The sequence below is a fragment of the Palaemon carinicauda genome, chromosome 14 (genome assembly GCF_036898095.1).
Source record: "Palaemon carinicauda isolate YSFRI2023 chromosome 14, ASM3689809v2, whole genome shotgun sequence".
NCBI lineage: Eukaryota > Metazoa > Arthropoda > Malacostraca > Decapoda > Palaemonidae > Palaemon > Palaemon carinicauda.
In genome coordinates this window covers 119,258,862-119,277,558 of record NC_090738.1, presented here as the reverse complement: position 1 = coordinate 119,277,558, position 18,697 = coordinate 119,258,862, and the positions used below count along the sequence as shown (strand labels likewise).

Here is an 18,697-nt window from a genome sequence, read left to right as displayed (position 1 = left end):
TATAAGAAAAAATAATAGCTATCAATATATATTCATTATTTATTATACACTACTCTTTTCCTTTTATTTAAATTCTATAAAAATCAGTAATTATCCATTCTCTCTACTTGTGAAAATGAAAATGATAAGTAATCTTGGGCAGGCATTCTTCATTCCCTTGCGTTTCTTTCAGAAGACAAGGGAAACAGGAATTGTCTGCAGTGAATTAACCATAAGTTATATCACACAAAAAAAAAGTGGGTGGGGTGCGACCTGAATTACTCTTGTAATAAAGCATAAGAATAAATAAAACCTTCATGGCTAGTAAAAAAATCAGTGGGCTTATATAATGAAAAATATGACAAACGTTATATACTGTAGCATAGCAGATAACGTTGAAAATAGTAGGACTTTGCTTGGTGTATAGTAGTTGTCAAAGAGTTTTTTTTTAGTAGTATGGGGGTAATATATTTTCTATAAAAAATAAATAAATTACAAAAAAATTAACCAAAAAATTTATAGTGAAACCATGTAAAGAAAACATTAGATTCCATAACCCTTTATTGTATACAAAAATACGATAATAACATGAAATTAGGGAATGACATCATTTTCAATAATGTTGTCAATAATATACTAATTTCATATTTAGAAGCACTTGCGGTGGACAATGCCGGGGCCAGATTCGTCGTATTCCTCCTTGGTGATCCACAAGGCCTGGAAGGTGGACAGAGAACCAAGGATGGAACCACCGATCCAGACGGAGTACTTCCTCTCAGGGGGAGCGATGATCTTGATCTTGATGGTGGATGGAGAGAGAGCAGTGACTTCCTTCTGCATTCTGTCAGCAATACCAGCGTACATGGTGGTACCACCAGACATGACAATGTTGGCCAAAAGGTCCTTCCTGATGTCAATGTCACACCTCATGATGGAGTTGTGGACGACTTCATGAACACCAGCAGATTCCATACCAAGGAAGGAAGGCTGGAAGATGGACTCAGGAGCACGGAAACGCTCATTACCAATGGTGATGACCTGACCATCAGGAAGTTCGTAGGACTTGTCGATGGAGGAGGAAGCAGCAGCAGTGTTCATCTCATTCTCGAAGTCCAGGGCAATGTAACAGAGCTTTTCCTTGATGTCACGGACAATCTCAAGCTCAGCGGTGGTGGTGAAGGAGTAGCCACGCTCAGTCATGATCTTCATCAAGTATCTGGTGATGTCACGACCAGCCAAGTCCAGACGGAGGATAGCATGGGGTAGAGCGAAACCTTCATAGACGGGCACCATGTGGGAGACACCATCACCAGAGTCACAAACCTCACCAGTGGTACGACCAGAGGCATAGAGGGAGAGCACAGCCTGGATGCAAATGTATGTGGCAGGCATGTTGAAGGACTCAAACATGATCTGAGTCATCTTCTCACGGTTGGCCTTTGGGTTGAGGGGAGCCTCAGTGAGCATGGTGGGGCACTCCTCAGGGGCAACACGGAGCTCATTGTAGAAGGTGTGGTACCAGACCTTCTCCATGTCATCCCAGTTGGTGATGATGCCATGCTCAATGGGGTACTTGAGGGTGAGGATACCACGCTTGCTCTGAGCCTCATCGCCGACATAGGCGTCCTTCTGACCCATACCGACCATCACACCCTGGTGACGAGCGCGGCCAACGATGGAGGGGAAGACAGCTCGGGGAGCGTCATCACCGGCGAAGCCAGCCTTGACAAGACCGGAGCCATTGTCGCAGATGAGTACCGCGGCGTCTTCTTCGTCACACATGGTGGTGGTTGGTTATGGAGTCGATCACTATCCTGAAATTTCATAAAAAATAAAATGACGTGCTTCAATATCCTTAATACTTACCGATAACCTCCCTACAGTCTCATTTTTCTTTTAATGTTTTATTATTATTCATCCAGTATATAACAAACTTTCTCACTTAAAATCATAAGTGAAAAGTGCCTTTTTTTATGTAGTTGATGTTTTAACTAATCCATACTTTTAGTTTTGTCATATATTGGATTTTCCTGTAGTCTCATTTTACTCTGCTCAAATTTTATTATAAACCGGGGAGGATTAAGATCCCAAGAAGTTTTAAATAACAAGGTTATTCAATTGGAAAAAATAAGTTTTTAAAGTGGAAAGATTAGACCCAAAAGTAAGATACTGATCTATAAAGTAAGAAATCAGAAAAAAATTAAGAAAGATGGTTTTAATGCTAAAAGAAGATTTTTCGTCTTCTTTTAGGAATACTAAATAAATGTGGGAAATAAGAATCATTCTTACTATTAGACATTCAAACTCAAACTCGCTGCCACAAATACCGTTCCCGACTAAAAACTGATGAGAGATAAGTAATGTGACAAAGAAAATAACGAGTAAATCAAACTAACAATCTGATCAACAGTGGAGATGATATAAATTCTGTTTTGGAAGCTTTACAAGAATCTTGGAGAAAAGAAAGCGTGTAAGCAATAAATCAACACACATGTCTTAGCAATACTAAATTACTATGTATAAGAAGAGCAGAAAATATTAGCCAACTAAACTTCCATATTTTTTCTAAAAGTGCTATCGTCATTACACTGAATTTTTTAAAACAGTTGAGATAAAAGTTAAGCGGTGAATTAGATATACGTAAATTATATAATGAGTCTGTTTCTTAAATATCGCCCAGTAAACCATTATAGCTGTTTTCATTTATGTTAACTTCTATCAAAGTCATATAATTTCCATTGCATAATTACCATCCCTTATCATATCGGATATTCTCAAATTTCACTGATTTCTTTTTATACTCGAGTGATTTGACAATGGATTTTGCAAATAAATTCTTAACTGATACTTGAATAAATTATCAACAATTGCAGAGCGCAATTGTACAAAACGGCCTAATTAATGTTATAGAATATATCAAGACTCGTTCGTAAATTGTGAAAATCAAAACAGTAAGTATTCTTTCTCTAAATGTTTCTTAGATTACATTTATTAAATCTAAAAAATCCTAACACGTAATTTAGGAGACCCTACTTGAAGAAATCCTTCTGGTAGTAACATGAAGCAGATCACGTGAGATCACGGGTTATTAGCGTCTTGATCAGCCCGTAAAGCAAAAAATAAAAACACCACTCAACACTGTGAACTGAACCTTAACGCAATGACACATCTCAAAACACGACCCGCACAGCACAAAAAAAAAAAAAAAAAAAAAAAAAAAACAGACGCCCACACACGGAACATATGGGAGATGGGAACTTGCTTTCTAAACTCGCTTTCATATTGTCTGAACAGGTACTCCTTTCTTCCTCTTCTTTCACTATTCTCATTCGAGATGCTACCTACCCTGCTTGAATCCTGTGAAGACTAAGACAGCCAAGCATCGCGTTCCTCTTTTTATACCGGGACGACTGTGGCTTATTTGCGATTTACTACGTTTTTTTTTTTTCTTACTTTTCTTATCTTAGAAACCAGCGCCAAGTGAAAAACGGGGGGAGAGGCCAGATTACCAAAGCATGGATTTTTAGAAGTATCTTCTCTTTGGTAACAGAATCCTAGGAACTTGGACACGCATTGCGTCTAAATGTTTGTTTTCGTTTTTTCTTTTTTATATATTTCTTCGTTCGTCTCGCTTCCTATCTTTCTTTGCAAAGTAGCCATTGAACTTCAGTAGATGGGAAATCTGACATTTACTAACACGCCTGAATCATATAATACTTAACTGCCCCGCTAATTCATATAAAATTCCTCCTTTGAATTAATTTTAAACTGCAAAGAGTTTTACGGAATATATTGGTCCTATTCTCTCACATTATAATAATTCTTAATAATAAACATTATATTTCTATTAGCTTGTAAGAAAATTTAGTAAGCAACAAATGCTATTAGTTTTTGCTAGTAGGGAATAATGCTAAAGAATATGTCAAGTGTGATTTATAATAATTGTTTCAATTATCCGTGCAACATAAACGCGATACCTCTCTATTACTTCAGAATTCTCTGTTCTACCTTGGCTACAATTTCCAACAGCAAATAAGCAATCCCATGATAATTTCTTTTAAATAGTTACGTCTTGGTATCACGAGAGAATCCATCGTTATCAAGGGTCATGGTGGCCTATTGGAAGCCAGGCACATGCCTGGCCCTCGTCCTTTCTTGGATGGAGAGGGTGCTTTTGCGCTGATCATATGTATGTATGGTCAGTCTCTAGGGCATTATCCAACTACGGCACTATCATTGTCCCTTACCTCTGCCATTCATGAGCAACCTTTAAACCTTTAAACCCCGCCAATTATAAGCTCGTTAGTATTTCTTCCTGCATTACACATATCATTTATTAAATACATAATTCATTAAATAAATGCATACTGAATATCTAAATTTTCAATTATCATAGAAAAATTATATATATATATACAGTATATATATATATATATATATATATATATATATATATATATAGATAGATAGATATAGATATATATATATATCATTTATATATATAATAAATATATATATATATATTTATACACATTTTTTTGGGGGGGGACCTTTTTGTTACCTTAACCTTAATCTTCGACCCAGGCACTCCTAAAATCTTATCAAATTATCCTATGATAATGGCCAAATCATCCCACCAAATTTCATGAGATTTGACCATGATATAGCAAAAATACGTTTTTCACGTTTTAGTACCTTTACCTTGATCATGTTGTATATCAAAATATAGGTAACTGAATTATGCCAATTTTGGCACTAGTTTCACAGAAACCGTATAAAATTTCATCATGGTATAGCTAAAACATATTATTTCACCTTAACCTTTGACCCGATTACTCACAAAACGCGAAATATGCAATTGAATTATGCAAAATCTGGCACTAGTTTCTTGCAATCTGATAAAAATTGACAATAATAAAGCAAAAATATGATTTTTATCTTTTTGTTACCTTCGTCTTTAACCCAATCACTCCCAAAACCTAATCAAATTTTCCTTGGATCATGGCCAATCATACCACCAGATTTCATGAGATTCGACCAAATAGTCTTTGAGTTATGCACCAAAAAAAACAAATATACATAAATAATTAAATACACGCCAAGGAAAAATATACCCTTCTGGCGAAGGTAATAATACACAAGCTGTGGCATAGGTGAATGTCTTTTAGATAAATTTTATTGGTAGATCAAAGATTTTGCAAAGGGTATGTATTCATTCCTGTCATCGTTTATTTATTCATATGTTTGTTTGTTTGTTTCTGAGGAACTTTACACACAAAAACTATATACTGCACCGATTTTGACCAAACTTTGTAATCATGTTAAGTATGACCCAAGGATGAATCTGTAACACTACGGACAAAGTATAATTATGCAGCAGTACTTTGAAATTAATCGCAATGCCAAGTAAATGGAAAATATTTTGCTAGTAAATATTTTGTTTGTGAACACCATTACGAAAAAACTACTGAACCAATTCAACGGTAATTTGGTAGACATGTGGGGTATGACCCAAGGACAAATCTATTAGATTTTGAAGAAGTTACATCGAAATACAAGTACACAGTGGAGTTAAGAGAAAAATACGACTGCATGGCGTGGCGAAGGCATGCTCTCTACTGGGTGGCCCTCTAGTTGAATCTGTCATGAGAAAGAAACAGATGTTTCTGAAATACAACCCTTTATTTCTATCATACACACACACGTCTGGCAACTTATTAGACTGTTGCTGTATTGGTACTGTGCGGTGCCACTTAAACACCACTGTCCATAATACTGCCAATGCTTTTATAATACTAATCAGCTCTGTGTCTCACCCAAAAAGGCTCACCTAGTCGAAAATTGTTGGTCAGTTAAGTAAAATCATGAGGCAATATTTTATACAAAATTGTGATACAAGGATACATTACCGCAATATCATGAACGATATAAAACAAATCATTCAAATAAATCACGGATTTTTACTTATGTTAACCTTCCCTGTACTAATCAGTAAATATCAAAGGTTTAGTTAGTTGATAAATTATTATTAAGGATAAACCCTGGGTCAATGATGATTGTACACCTGCTTATTTAGAAAAGTAGGAGGCCAATCATTTTTGGAAGAGTGCCAGATCAGATATGTCTTGGAGTAACTATACTCCCCGAAGAGTTGTTGCTCAGAGTTCATACTTCCATTGAAAAGAAATACAATTTCATTAATAAGATGTCATCAATAAGACAAAAGTACAAACTAAAGTCTAGTAATTTCACTTTTCCTTTCGTGGTTGTAATTCTTATTTTATGTACATCACTTGTCAGCTGTTGTGAGTTACACACACATCCGCACACGCACACGCGCACGCATGTAAGTAAATTATAGATATACATATGTGTATAAGTGTATTAAAAAAAATCAACTAAAATATTTCTGAATGTCGAATTCACTTTACTTTGAGAAAAACATAACCAAAGGGGGAATTACATATAACAAGTATATCTACCAAGACAGAATTCAGACCTCTAGGCAGTGAACTCATCCATTGGGATATCAAAGTATAAAAATCTTGTATCGCAGTGAGAGACGTACATACATAAACTATATATATATATATATATATATATATATATATATATATATATATATATATATGTTTTTTTAAAAAGGCCGATAAAAGAAACACAGGAAATAAATAAATCACTATATTTCAGTCAATAAACATTGACTCTCTTCAGGTTGTAAAGTAAAAATGAGGAATACAGTGGAGAGTGACGGTTTATATAGGAAAGCAAAAGGGTGTGTTCAATTGTTCTACAGTTGTTATAATTGCTGCAAGGATTAGCCAAATTTAATTACATCCAGGTGCGTCTTCTTATTGTTGAACCGCTCGGAGGATGTCTTGACCTCTGATGCATATCTGGTGGTCGGTCTCCGTGGATTATCTTCTTAATGATAGGGTTGAGAAGAGTATTGTCCACTGTCTCAGCTTTCCATTGGCCACCAGATAGTTTCATTGTGTTTGATTGATTTATGATGGCTGATTCCAGGATTTTCCTTCTGTACGGACAGGTACTCTTAAAAAGTAAAGAACACTCACTCCAGTTAATCTGGTGCCCAGCAATTATAACATCTGTAGAACAATTGAACACACCCTTTTGCATTCCTATATAAACCATCACTCTCCACTGTATTCCTCATTTTTACTTTACATCCTGAAGAGGGTCAATGTTTATTGACCGAAATATAGTGATTTATTTATTTCCTGTGTTTCTTTTATGGACCTTTTTGAAAAAAAAAACATGTTAAACTGTTCGATTACAGTTATAAGTAAGACATATATATTTATATATATATATATATATATATATATATATATATATATATATATATATATATATAAATATATATATATATATATATATATATATATATATATATATATATATATATATATATACAGTGTATCTTCAATGAAATTGTGGATCAGTTTACACAAGTTTAGTTAAAATCCATTGTACCTTCGTTCACCTGACCAAAGATCAATTTATAGAGTAGTTATTCGACAATGTTCAATGTTTTTTCTCACACGAGAAAGTTCAAGCCAGGATCCCCAAAAAATCTGGAATGATATGTGCAGATTTTCTTTAAATCTTATTGTGCCTTGGTCAATCTGAATAGTGAATCAGATATTTGACAATTGGTCGATTGCTGTGTTTACAACCACGGTGAAAAGCAATGGCATATCACGCTTTTCTAATCTAAACATCAAAGTTTAACACTTTCTTTATTATAGACATATGTAAACACACGCATATATTCACTCTGAATGGCGTGTGAGCCCTTTCCTCAAGACCAACAACAATCTGAACGGCAGATCATACAACTTATTTGACACTCTCTGTACTGGGAGTAAAAAGTACAACTTGAACAGCCAGTCTCATGATACTAAACTGCCTAGTCACTGAATGTACGTCTTCTAAAGTTATCGATAGGAAAAAATGAATTTGTATAATAGATGGAGAAGTATTCAATTAAAAGCTCAAGATACAGACGACTGGCGAAATCTAACAGAGGCCCTAGGCGTAGGAGGTGAAGATGAATAAATGAATAAAACAAAATCTGCATTAATTATGGATCTTAATGTATTGAATATTTAGAGAATAAAGGAATGGAGACTAAAATGCATTAAATCATAACAAAATTTGCCCAAAGTAATATCTTTTATCCAGTTATTTTGTAGCCTCAGGTGGTAAATGAAACGATATGTATGTATCTTTACTAAGAAATGGATCAAATACTTTGAGTTATCCTATTCTAAAGGAAAAGTAAACAATAACTCTGACAATATGGAAGCAATAAATGAAATTCAAATAAATCTCCAAAACCTTTTATTGCATATAAAAGAACGTTATCCTTTTTAAAACTATGTGTAGACATTAAGAAATAATATACTCGTAAACTATATGAATCATTATGCTTAGAAACACTTTCGGTGAACAATGCCTGGACCTGACTCGTCGTATTCCTCCTTGGTGATCCACAAGGCCTGGAAGGTGGACAGAGATCCAAGGATGGAACCACCGATCCAGACGGAGTACTTCCTCTCAGGGGGAGCAATGATCTTGACCTTGATGGTGGATGGTGAAAGAGCAGTGACTTCCTTCTGCATCCTGTCAGCAATACCAGCATACATGGTGGAGCCACCAGACATGACGATGTTGGCCAAAAGGTCCTTCCTGATATCAATGTCACACCTCATGATGGAGTTGTGGACGACCTCATGAACACCAGCAGATTCCATACCAAGGAAGGAAGGCTGGAAGATGGACTCAGGAGCACGGAAACGCTCATTACCGATGGTGATGACCTGACCATCAGGAAGTTCGTAGGACTTGTCGATGGAGGAGGAAGCAGCAGCAGTGTTCATCTCATTCTCGAAGTCCAGGGCAATATAACAGAGCTTTTCCTTGATGTCACGGACAATCTCAAGCTCAGCGGTGGTGGTGAAGGAGTAGCCACGCTCAGTCATGATCTTCATCAAGTATCTGGTGATGTCACGACCAGCCAAGTCCAGACGGAGGATGGCATGGGGAAGAGCGAAACCTTCATAAACGGGCACCATGTGGGAGACACCATCACCAGAGTCGCAAACCTCACCAGTGGTACGACCAGAGGCGTAGAGGGAGAGCACAGCCTGAATGCAAATGTAAGTGGCAGGCATGTTGAATGACTCAAACATGATCTGAACCATCTTCTCACGGTTGGCCTTGGGGTTGAGGGGAGCCTCAGTCAACATTGTTGGAGACTCTTCAGGGGCAACACGGAGCTCATTGTAAAAGGTGTGGTACCAGACCTTCTCCATGTCGTCCCAGTTGGTGATGATACCATGTTCGATGGGGTACTTGAGGGTGAGGATACCTCTCTTGCTCTGAGCCTCATCACCGACGTAGGCGTCCTTTTGACCCATACCGACCATCACACCCTGGTGACGGGCACGGCCAACGATGGAGGGAAAGACAGCTCGAGGAGCGTCATCACCGGCGAAGCCTGCCTTGACAAGACCGGAGCCATTGTCACAAATAAGAGTCGCCGCCTCTTCGTCGTCACACATGGTGGTGGTTGGTTATGGAGTCAAGTAATTGTCTGAAATGAAATGCAGCCATATTTAAGCATGGTTCATGAATAGAGAGAGAGAGAGAGAGAGAGAGAGAGAGAGAGAGAGAGAGAGAGAGAGAGAGAGAGAGAGAACTCAAAATAAGAAGGGGGAATAGATTGAACGTACTGCTCTCAATTCGAAATATAATTTCTGTTATGAATTACAGTAACAATTCGAAGAATTTTCAACTAGTAAAAAAAAGTTTTTCTGTTCGTTAATAATTTCCGATACAGTTAGGATTTACCTAGTATATGTTTGAAAGTAGAAAATGAAGTTACTCTTTGGGATACTTAAACCACTAAAAAGGGAATTGTGAGAAAGGCCCATTTGTTAAAAAGTAATACAGCAAAGAACCTAACTGGCTCATAAAATTACAGTTCTTTCAGATAAGTTCTGAATGCCGCTCAGAGATTGAAAATAATTGTAAAGAACAGAGAGAGAGAGAGAGAGAGAGAGAGAGAGAGAGAGAGAGAGAGAGAGAGAGAGAGAGAGAGAGAGAGAGAGAGAGAGTGAGAGAGAGAACATAAAATTAGGAGGAATAGATTTAACGTACTGCTTTCAATTCCAAATATCTTTTTTGCTGTGAATTACAATAACAATTCGAACAATTTTCAACTAGTAAAAAAGAGTTTTTCAGTTCGATATATAATTTCCGATACAGTTAGGATTTAACTAATGAATGTTTGAAAGCAGAAAATGAAGTTACTCTTTAAGATTCTTATACCACTAAAAATGAATTGTGAGAAAGGCCCATCTGTTAAATAGCAATACAGCAAAGAACCTAACTGGCTCATAAAATTACAGTTCTTTCAGATAAGTTTTGAATGCAAGTGATCAAGATGATATTGATCAAAACGACTGTATAAAATTCTTTGGAAGCTCTTCATTTGCAACATATGTACAGTAGACTGAAAATTATATTTTCCGCTCAAAGATTCAAAATAATTGTAAAGAACAGAGAGAGAGAGAGAGAGAGAGAGAGAGAGAGAGAGAGAGAGAGAGAGAGAGAGAGAGAGAGAGAGAGAGAGAAACGAAAGCATCTTTAAAATTAGTAGGAGGTTGGTGCAGGACTATCGATTTACCAATATATCTAAATGCTGGTATAAATGCTATGGTGTTTAGAAGAGACTATTTCGCGGTTTTTACAAACTTTTGAAAGTACGCTAAACTAATGCTCAAATAATTCCCAATGCTTTAATGATTCTATGAAAATGCCTTTGCATAAACATGCAAATAACAAGAAAAAATACACATATAACCGAAGAAATAAAATTTCCATTACACACACACAACTATATATATATATATATATATATATATATATATATATATATATATACATTTATATATGAAAATACAGCCCATATATTCCGAGGATTAAACGTTATTCTTTGTTTGATACTTGAATAACTTGATGTGATGCATCATTGAGTAAAATGACAGCATTAAAAGTTGAGAATCCTAATTACTAACTGACTTACGTTCTTTGTAATTTTTCAATCGGGGATAACTTGAATTCGAAAAGTGAATGGAATTAACTTACGAAAAAAAAAGGCTTTTCTACCTTTAAAAATAAATATTGGTGTAGTAATAATTTCCCACATCTCTTTTAGTTAACTATCTAATTCAAACTATAAATTGCTATATCACAAATCCATCCAACTTATTAAGGAAAAATAGGTAAAAAGTAGTCACACTATCACATCTTGACACAGTAAAACAGATTTTTGGTAGATAGATGTCCATTTCCGATGGACACTATGTACTTCGGCTAAATAGAATCTGACACAATCTTTTTTTCTGGCTTCAGAACACATTAAAACTCTCCCCGAACGTTCACCTACCCTGCTCGAGCCCTGTAGACTAAGAGTATCAAGAAAAAACCTTGTCTTTATATACAGATTCCTGGGAGATTTAATTCCACATGCTTGATCACTTTCTTACTCGCCTGTGCCAAACCAATGACCAAAACCAGAAATAACCCCCGTAGGACCAATTTTGTTTAGGATGAGGAATGTCAAGAACGTGTCTCATTCGTCTGTTAAATTTGGCTAAACTCAAACCAAAAGCAAAATACTTGGCCTGCTCTAATCACTAATGAGAGGCAACGTGCGTTTGTGTTGCGTGTGCGTTAACTATTATAAGATTCAGATAACTGGGTAGAATGATGAGGCATCTCGCTGGGTCTGTGAATGTCTTCAAATTCAGTACAAATCCAAAGGGAAAAATAAATTGTAGAAGATTAGAATACATAAATGAATATTTATCAAGGAGTATCATAAATCTTGTTATTTTATTAATTTTCTTTGGAAAAGAAATGCTAAGCATGTCTTCCCATTTTTATCTTTATTAAAAACAGGGTGATTAAAACAGTCGTATAAAATATAAACCGTTTAACGGATTACTATAATTCTCAAAATGATTACAGTTGTTAATACTGTACCCCAGTAACAAATGAAATTAAGTTAAAAGTGATGCGTGAAATGGTCTATACAAAGAGATTCACAAAAAATAATGAATGGTATTTTTGGATGAGAATCATTTTCAAGTCTAGGGGTGGAATGAAAACTCTGTTACCAGTGACATGGAGATGAGATAGGGAAAAATTACCAAGTAGGAAACTGTGGCATGTAAGACAGGTTTTAGCACCATCAAAACTGATAAAAATAGATTTTCCAGGTAAGAATCTTGAAAACAATTGGCACTGAAAAACAATAAACAATAAAAATGTTATTTAAGATTTGGCAGATATAATGAACGAAAAGAATGAAAAAAATGGACAAGAAACTCTAAATTGGGTATCATCACATAATCACCTTCATATTCAGGGATAAAGAAGGTAAATACCACGTACCAAATAAAATGAATGAAAGAGGATGAAAATCCACATGTACAAGGGCAGATGAAGCACTGCCACTAAATTTTCAGATAACTCAACTAAAGAAGGATGCACTATCTACGTTTCCTATAACACTTCAACTGTCATGACACTCATCAAAAAGTCATTAAATGTAACACACATTTCCATTCTACTATCATTTCATTGACGTGTTATCTATTTTTAAGCCAATACCAGCCCTATCAACACAAGACACTGAATGTAAACATGCAATTGTTACTCTTATGTGACCCCAGAGACCTTGTAAATACTTTGCATCAATTGCCACCAAGGCCACCTCGTCTATCGTATACACTAACGATCACTACTACTGACCTAAACTCATCTTTCCATACTGCCATAGTGACATTCCTGCGCCAAGATTCAACTACACATCAAGGGCATAACCTGTTCAAGCAGCAAAGCCAACTAAGTCCTCGCTGCAATTCCTGACCACACCTTACCACCAGTCATTCCTCCATGAGCAGTAGACAAGATTTGTCAGCTTTTTCAACTACCATTGGGGGATCAAAGGCCATTAATGGCCCTTATAAATATGATCAATATTGCCTACCTTCAGCCTGCTACAGATAGTTCTCATGAAGTTGCCTACTTGGAGCCTTTTGGGAATTATGCCTGCCAGAACCAGTGCGATACACCTTTCCTGATGTCAATGTCTTTTCTATGAAAGAGGTGACGATCAGAGTCAACGCACTTAAGAACAATCACCTCCCCCATCAAGAATTCTATTAAAAACTCCACTCCTAACAAAGAGGAGAACCATACAATGCTGACAGATGTGAATACTGTGGAACATTACCGCCATCATTGTGTACCTTTGGTGCCAAGTAAGAGACATTCTTGAGTCATTGCATCACTCCTGACAGCGTTCATCCCATCCCTGAGAAGGTATCAACGGTACAGAAGTTCCCCAAACCATCGACTCTGAATGTGCTTTAGGAGGCCTTGTGTATGGTGAACTACTACCACTGGTTCCTGCTAGCCATCCTGCTAGTCATCTCCTCTACTCTTGGCCCCTTTATGACTCCCTCAAAGGCCAGTCAAAAAACCTGAAGTGGGGTTCCCTTCAGGAGGGACATCGCTGTTGGGATAATATTCTAACAAATGATCAATGGATCGCACTGCTCATTGCCAACCTTCAGAAGAAAACTTTTCAAGGCGGAATCCAGCTACTCTAGCTTCAACCGCAAACTACTGGCGGTGTATTTAGCTGTCTGTCCCATCCAAAACTTCTTAGAGGACATGTCTTTCGTCATTCACACCGACCAAATGGTCCCTTATTCACACCTTAACTCGATAGTCCAATGCCTGGTCCACCTATAAATGCTGACATCTCTCTGCCATTTCTAAATATACCTATACCACATCCCAGGTAGACTGAATCCCATTACTGATGTCCTTTCCAGAAACAACCTGGCTGCTGTATATCTGGAAATGTTGGGAAAACTTCACCCTCGATGAGTCAAATGCCACCCTCTCTGTGATGTCTGCACAGGTAGGACAAGGCCGTGGATAACTGCCCTTATGCACCGATAGGAGTTTCAACTGATTTATAGCCTTTCACACCCTTTCAGACAATCTACTGCACAGCTATTAAAGTCGAATTTTACATGGCATGGCATTACTAAAAATGTCAAGGAGGGTCGACACCTATATTTCATGTTAAACTTATGAAGTCCTTCGACACAAGGATTTGGGCGTAGGCACTTTTTATCACCTCTAGTGTAGTTTTACCCACATTCCTGTTGATATGGTTGGCACCCTACCCATGTCCCAAGGACAGCGTTAATTTTCACAGTCACTGATCACTCCACATGATGCCCTGAAGCCATCCCCATACAGATGCAATATCTGCCCCAAGTACTGCTGCCTTACTTAGAGAATGGAGATCAAGATTTGGCATCCCACAAAATATTACTTCTGACAGGGGTGCTACTTTCCCTTCTCAATTGTGGACATCATTAGAGCATGCTTTCCCCCATCATCTTACATGAGACTACAGCTTACAACCCCGCTGCCAACGGAATGATGGAACATTGCCATGAGATCCTCAAAGCAGTTTTGATGTCCTACTGCAATGACTCTAGCTGGTTTCCACACCTACCCTGGACCCTCCTCAGACTGAGGATCACTCCCAAGAATACCATAGGTGTATTAGCAATTGAAATGGTATATGATGACCCATTGGCCTTCCCCGCAGAATTTTTCCTGCCCGCCACCTCCTTAAATAATCTCCAGCATCTATATTACGTTGTGTCGGAATATTTACCACCTGCCATCATACTTACAATTCCCAACAAAGAAGCATAAAGTGAAAGCCCTACATGCCACAACATGTCTTTGTGTGCACCGACACTTGCAAGCTACTGCTTATGCCCCCATATACGGGTCCATTCTTTGTCATCCATCAAACTCTGAAAACTTTACTCCTCAAGGTTCGTGGTAAAAAGGATTAGATAACCCTTGACAACCTAAAACCTAAGTGGCTCTAGGCCAGATCCCAATCTTTAAAATACTTGTCTGCTGCGGGGGGGGGGGGGACGTGTAATACATGTACAGCAAGCAAAGCCCATATAAATAAAGAAAGATGCCCTATCTACATTTTCTTCAGCACTACAACTGTCCTCGGATTCTACATCAAAAGGTAGTTAAATGTAATAAACTAAGTTAAACTCTATTATCATTCTGTTATCATCTTATCTATTTTTATGCCAATCTCAAGCATAAAGAAAGAAAAATGTTGAATGTAAATATGCACTTGCCATCCTTATGTGACCCTCGAGTAGGACGGAGGAGTAGTCATACCTCTGGTGAGAGGGGGCGTGTGTCTGTGTGTTTGCATAGCTATCTAAATATTTAGATATCATTCTAGAGAGTTGCATACACTAGTATTGTGGTGGCCTATTGAAAGCACCCCTGTCTGGCGCTCACTGGACTGGGGTTAGAGTCTCGCTCAAACTCGATAGTTCCTTTAGTGTCTGCAACCTCACCATCCTTGCAAGCTGAGGATGGGGGGGGGGGGAGGTTTCCGGGAGCGTTTGGATCTACATGCTGAGTCATCAACCGCCATTGCCAGATACTAGCTTGGGTGGAGAGGGGGCTTAGGTGCTGATCATATGTATATATGCTCAGCCTCTAGGACAATGTCACTGTCCCTTGCCTCTGCCATTCATGAGCGGCCTTTAAAACGTTAAATAGTCTTTTGTTACAAATCCTAGCTGATATCTACCGGTCTGGTAACAGCAGCAATAATAATGTTTTCCATCGAAACAATATGAAATACAAATTTTTAAATGTAAGTCTATTATAAGAAAAAGAATAGCTATCAATATATATTCATTATTTATTATACACTACTCTTTTCCTTTTATCTAAATTCTATAAAAATCAGTAATCACCCATTCTCTTTACCTGTGAATAATGAAAATAATAAGTAATCTTGGGCTGGCATTCTTCATCCCTTTGCGTTTCTTTCGGAAAACAATGGAAACAGGAATTGTCTGCAGTGAATTAACCACAAGCTATATCACCGCCCCCCCCCCCAAAAAAAAAAAAAACAAGGGGGGAAGGACCTGACTTACTCTTATAATAAAGCATAAAAGTCCATGAAACCTTCATGGCTAGTAAGAAATCATAGTGGGCTTATATAATGAAGAATATGACACACGTTATATACTGTAGCATAGCAGATAATGTTGAAACTTATAAGACTTTGCTTGGAGTATAGTAGTTGTCAAAGAAAGTTTTTTTAGTTGTATGGGGGTAATATATTTTCTATAAAAGATGAATAAATTACAAAAAGAAATTAACTAAAAAGTTGATAGTGAAACCAGGTAAAGAAAACATTACTTTCCATAACCCTTTATTGTATACAAAAATACGATAATAAAATGAAATTATGGAATGACATCATTTTCAATAATGTTGTCAATAATATACTGATTTTATATTTAGAAGCACTTGCGGTGGACAATGCCGGGGCCAGATTCATCGTATTCCTCCTTGGTGATCCACAAGGCCTGGAAGGTGGACAGAGAACCAAGGATGGAACCACCGATCCAGACGGAGTACTTCCTCTCAGGGGGAGCGATGATCTTGATCTTGATGGTGGATGGAGAGAGAGCAGTGACTTCCTTCTGCATTCTGTCAGCAATACCAGCATACATGGTGGTACCACCAGACATGACAATGTTGGCCAAAAGGTCCTTCCTGATGTCAATGTCGCACCTCATGATGGAGTTGTGGACGACTTCATGAACACCAGAAGATTCCATACCAAGGAAGGAAGGCTGGAAGAGAGACTCGGGGGCACGGAAACGCTCGTTGCCGATGGTGATGACCTGACCGTCAGGGAGTTCATAGGACTTGTCAATGGAGGAGGAAGCAGCAGCAGTGTTCATCTCACTCTCGAAGTCCAGGGCAATGTAGCAAAGCTTCTCCTTGATGTCACGGACGATCTCACGTTCAGCGGTGGTGGTGAAAGAGTAGCCACGCTCAGTCATGATCTTCATCAAGTAGTTGGTGATGTCACGACCAGCCAAGTCCAGACGGAGGATAGCATGGGGAAGAGCGAAACCTTCATAGACGGGCACCATGTGGGAGACACCATCACCAGAGTCGCATACCTCACCAGTGGTACGACCAGAGGCGTAGAGGGAGAGCACAGCCTGGATGCAAATGTAAGTGGCGGGCATGTTGAAGGACTCAAACATGATCTGAGTCATCTTCTCACGGTTGGCCTTTGGATTGAGGGGAGCCTCAGTGAGCATGGTGGGGCACTCCTCAGGAGCAACACGGAGCTCATTGTAGAAGGTGTGGTACCAGACCTTCTCCATGTCGTCCCAGTTGGTGATGATGCCATGCTCAATGGGGTACTTGAGGGTGAGGATACCACGCTTGCTCTGAGCCTCATCGCCGACATAGGCGTCCTTCTGACCCATACCGACCATCACACCCTGGTGACGAGCGCGGCCAACGATGGAGGGGAAGACAGCTCGGGGAGCGTCATCACCGGCGAAGCCAGCCTTGACAAGACCGGAGCCATTGTCGCAGATGAGTACCGCAGCATCTTCTTCGTCACACATGGTGGTGGTTGGTTATGGAGTCGATTACTATCCTGAAATTAAATAAAAAATAAAATGACGTGCTTCAATATCCTTAATACTTACAGATAACCTCCCTACAGTCTCATTTTTCATTCAATGTTTAATTATTACTCATCCAGTATATAATAAATTTTCTCACTTAAAATCATAAGTGAAAAGTGCCTTTTTTATGTAGTTGATGTTTTAACTAATCCATACTTTTAGTTTTGTTATATATTGGATTTTCCTGTAGTCTCATTTTACTCTGCTCGAACTTGATTATAAAACGGGGAGGATTAAGATCCCAAGAAGTTTTAAATTACAAGGTTATTCAATTGGAAAAAAATAACTTTTTAATGTGGAAAGAGTAGACCCAAACGTAAGATACTGATCTATAAAGCAAAAAATCAGAAAAAAATTAAGAAAGATGGTTTTAATGGTACAATAAGTTTTTTCGTCTTCTTTTAGGAATGCTAAATAAGTGTGTGAAATAAGAATCATTCTTACTATTAGACATTCAAATTCAAACTCGCTGCCACAAATACGATCCCAGACTAAAAACTAATGAGAGATAAGTACCGTGACAAAAAAATTAACGAGTAAATCACACTAACGATCTGATCAACAGTGGAAATTATATAAATTGTGTTTTGGAAGCTTTACAAGAATCTTGGAGAAAAGAAAGCGTGTAAGCAATATATCAACACACAAGTCCCAGCAATACTAAATTACTATGTACAAGAAGAGCAAAAGATATTAGCCAACTAAACTTCTATATTTTTTTCTAAAAGTGCTATCGTCATTACACTGAATTTTTTGAAAGAGTTGAGATAAAAGTTAAGCGGTGGATTATATGAGTCTGTTTCTTAAATATCGCCCAGTAAACCATTATAGCTGTTTTCATTTATGTTAACTTCCATCAAAGTCATACAATTTCCATTGCATAATTACCATCCCTTATCATATCGGAAAATCTCAAAATTCAATGATTTCTTTTTATACTCGAGTGATTTGACAATGGATTTTGCAAATAAATTCTTAACTGATCCTAGAATAAATTATCAACAATTGTAGAGCGCAATTGTACAAAACGGCCTAAT

The 18,697-nt window shown here is 37.7% G+C and overlaps 3 protein-coding genes across 3 annotated transcripts; all 3 read right to left on the bottom strand.

Moving 5' to 3' along the window:
• Positions 1-528: 528 nt before the first annotated feature.
• Positions 529-1,812, bottom strand: LOC137653252 (actin, alpha skeletal muscle-like). The gene has a single exon (XM_068386622.1). The coding sequence runs from the start codon at positions 1,759-1,761 to the stop codon at positions 628-630; it is 1,134 nt and encodes a 377-aa protein (XP_068242723.1). The 5' UTR covers positions 1,762-1,812; the 3' UTR covers positions 529-627.
• A 6,318-nt stretch (positions 1,813-8,130) lies between these two features.
• LOC137653251 (actin, alpha cardiac muscle 2-like) lies at positions 8,131-9,622 on the bottom strand. The gene has a single exon (XM_068386621.1). It carries the CDS (start codon positions 9,567-9,569, stop codon positions 8,436-8,438), a length of 1,134 nt encoding a protein of 377 aa, XP_068242722.1. The 5' UTR covers positions 9,570-9,622; the 3' UTR covers positions 8,131-8,435.
• Positions 9,623-16,362: 6,740 nt separating this feature from the next.
• LOC137653676 (actin-2, muscle-specific-like) lies at positions 16,363-17,648 on the bottom strand. Its single transcript, XM_068387254.1, has one exon. The coding sequence runs from the start codon at positions 17,595-17,597 to the stop codon at positions 16,464-16,466; it is 1,134 nt and encodes a 377-aa protein (XP_068243355.1). The 5' UTR covers positions 17,598-17,648; the 3' UTR covers positions 16,363-16,463.
• Between the last annotated feature and the right edge of the window lie 1,049 nt (positions 17,649-18,697).

Coding starts and splice junctions, on each gene's coding strand:
- LOC137653252 (XM_068386622.1), bottom strand. CDS start 1,761: ATGTGTGACGAAGAAGACGCCGCGGTACTCATCTGCGACAATGGCTCC.
- LOC137653251 (XM_068386621.1), bottom strand. CDS start 9,569: ATGTGTGACGACGAAGAGGCGGCGACTCTTATTTGTGACAATGGCTCC.
- LOC137653676 (XM_068387254.1), bottom strand. CDS start 17,597: ATGTGTGACGAAGAAGATGCTGCGGTACTCATCTGCGACAATGGCTCC.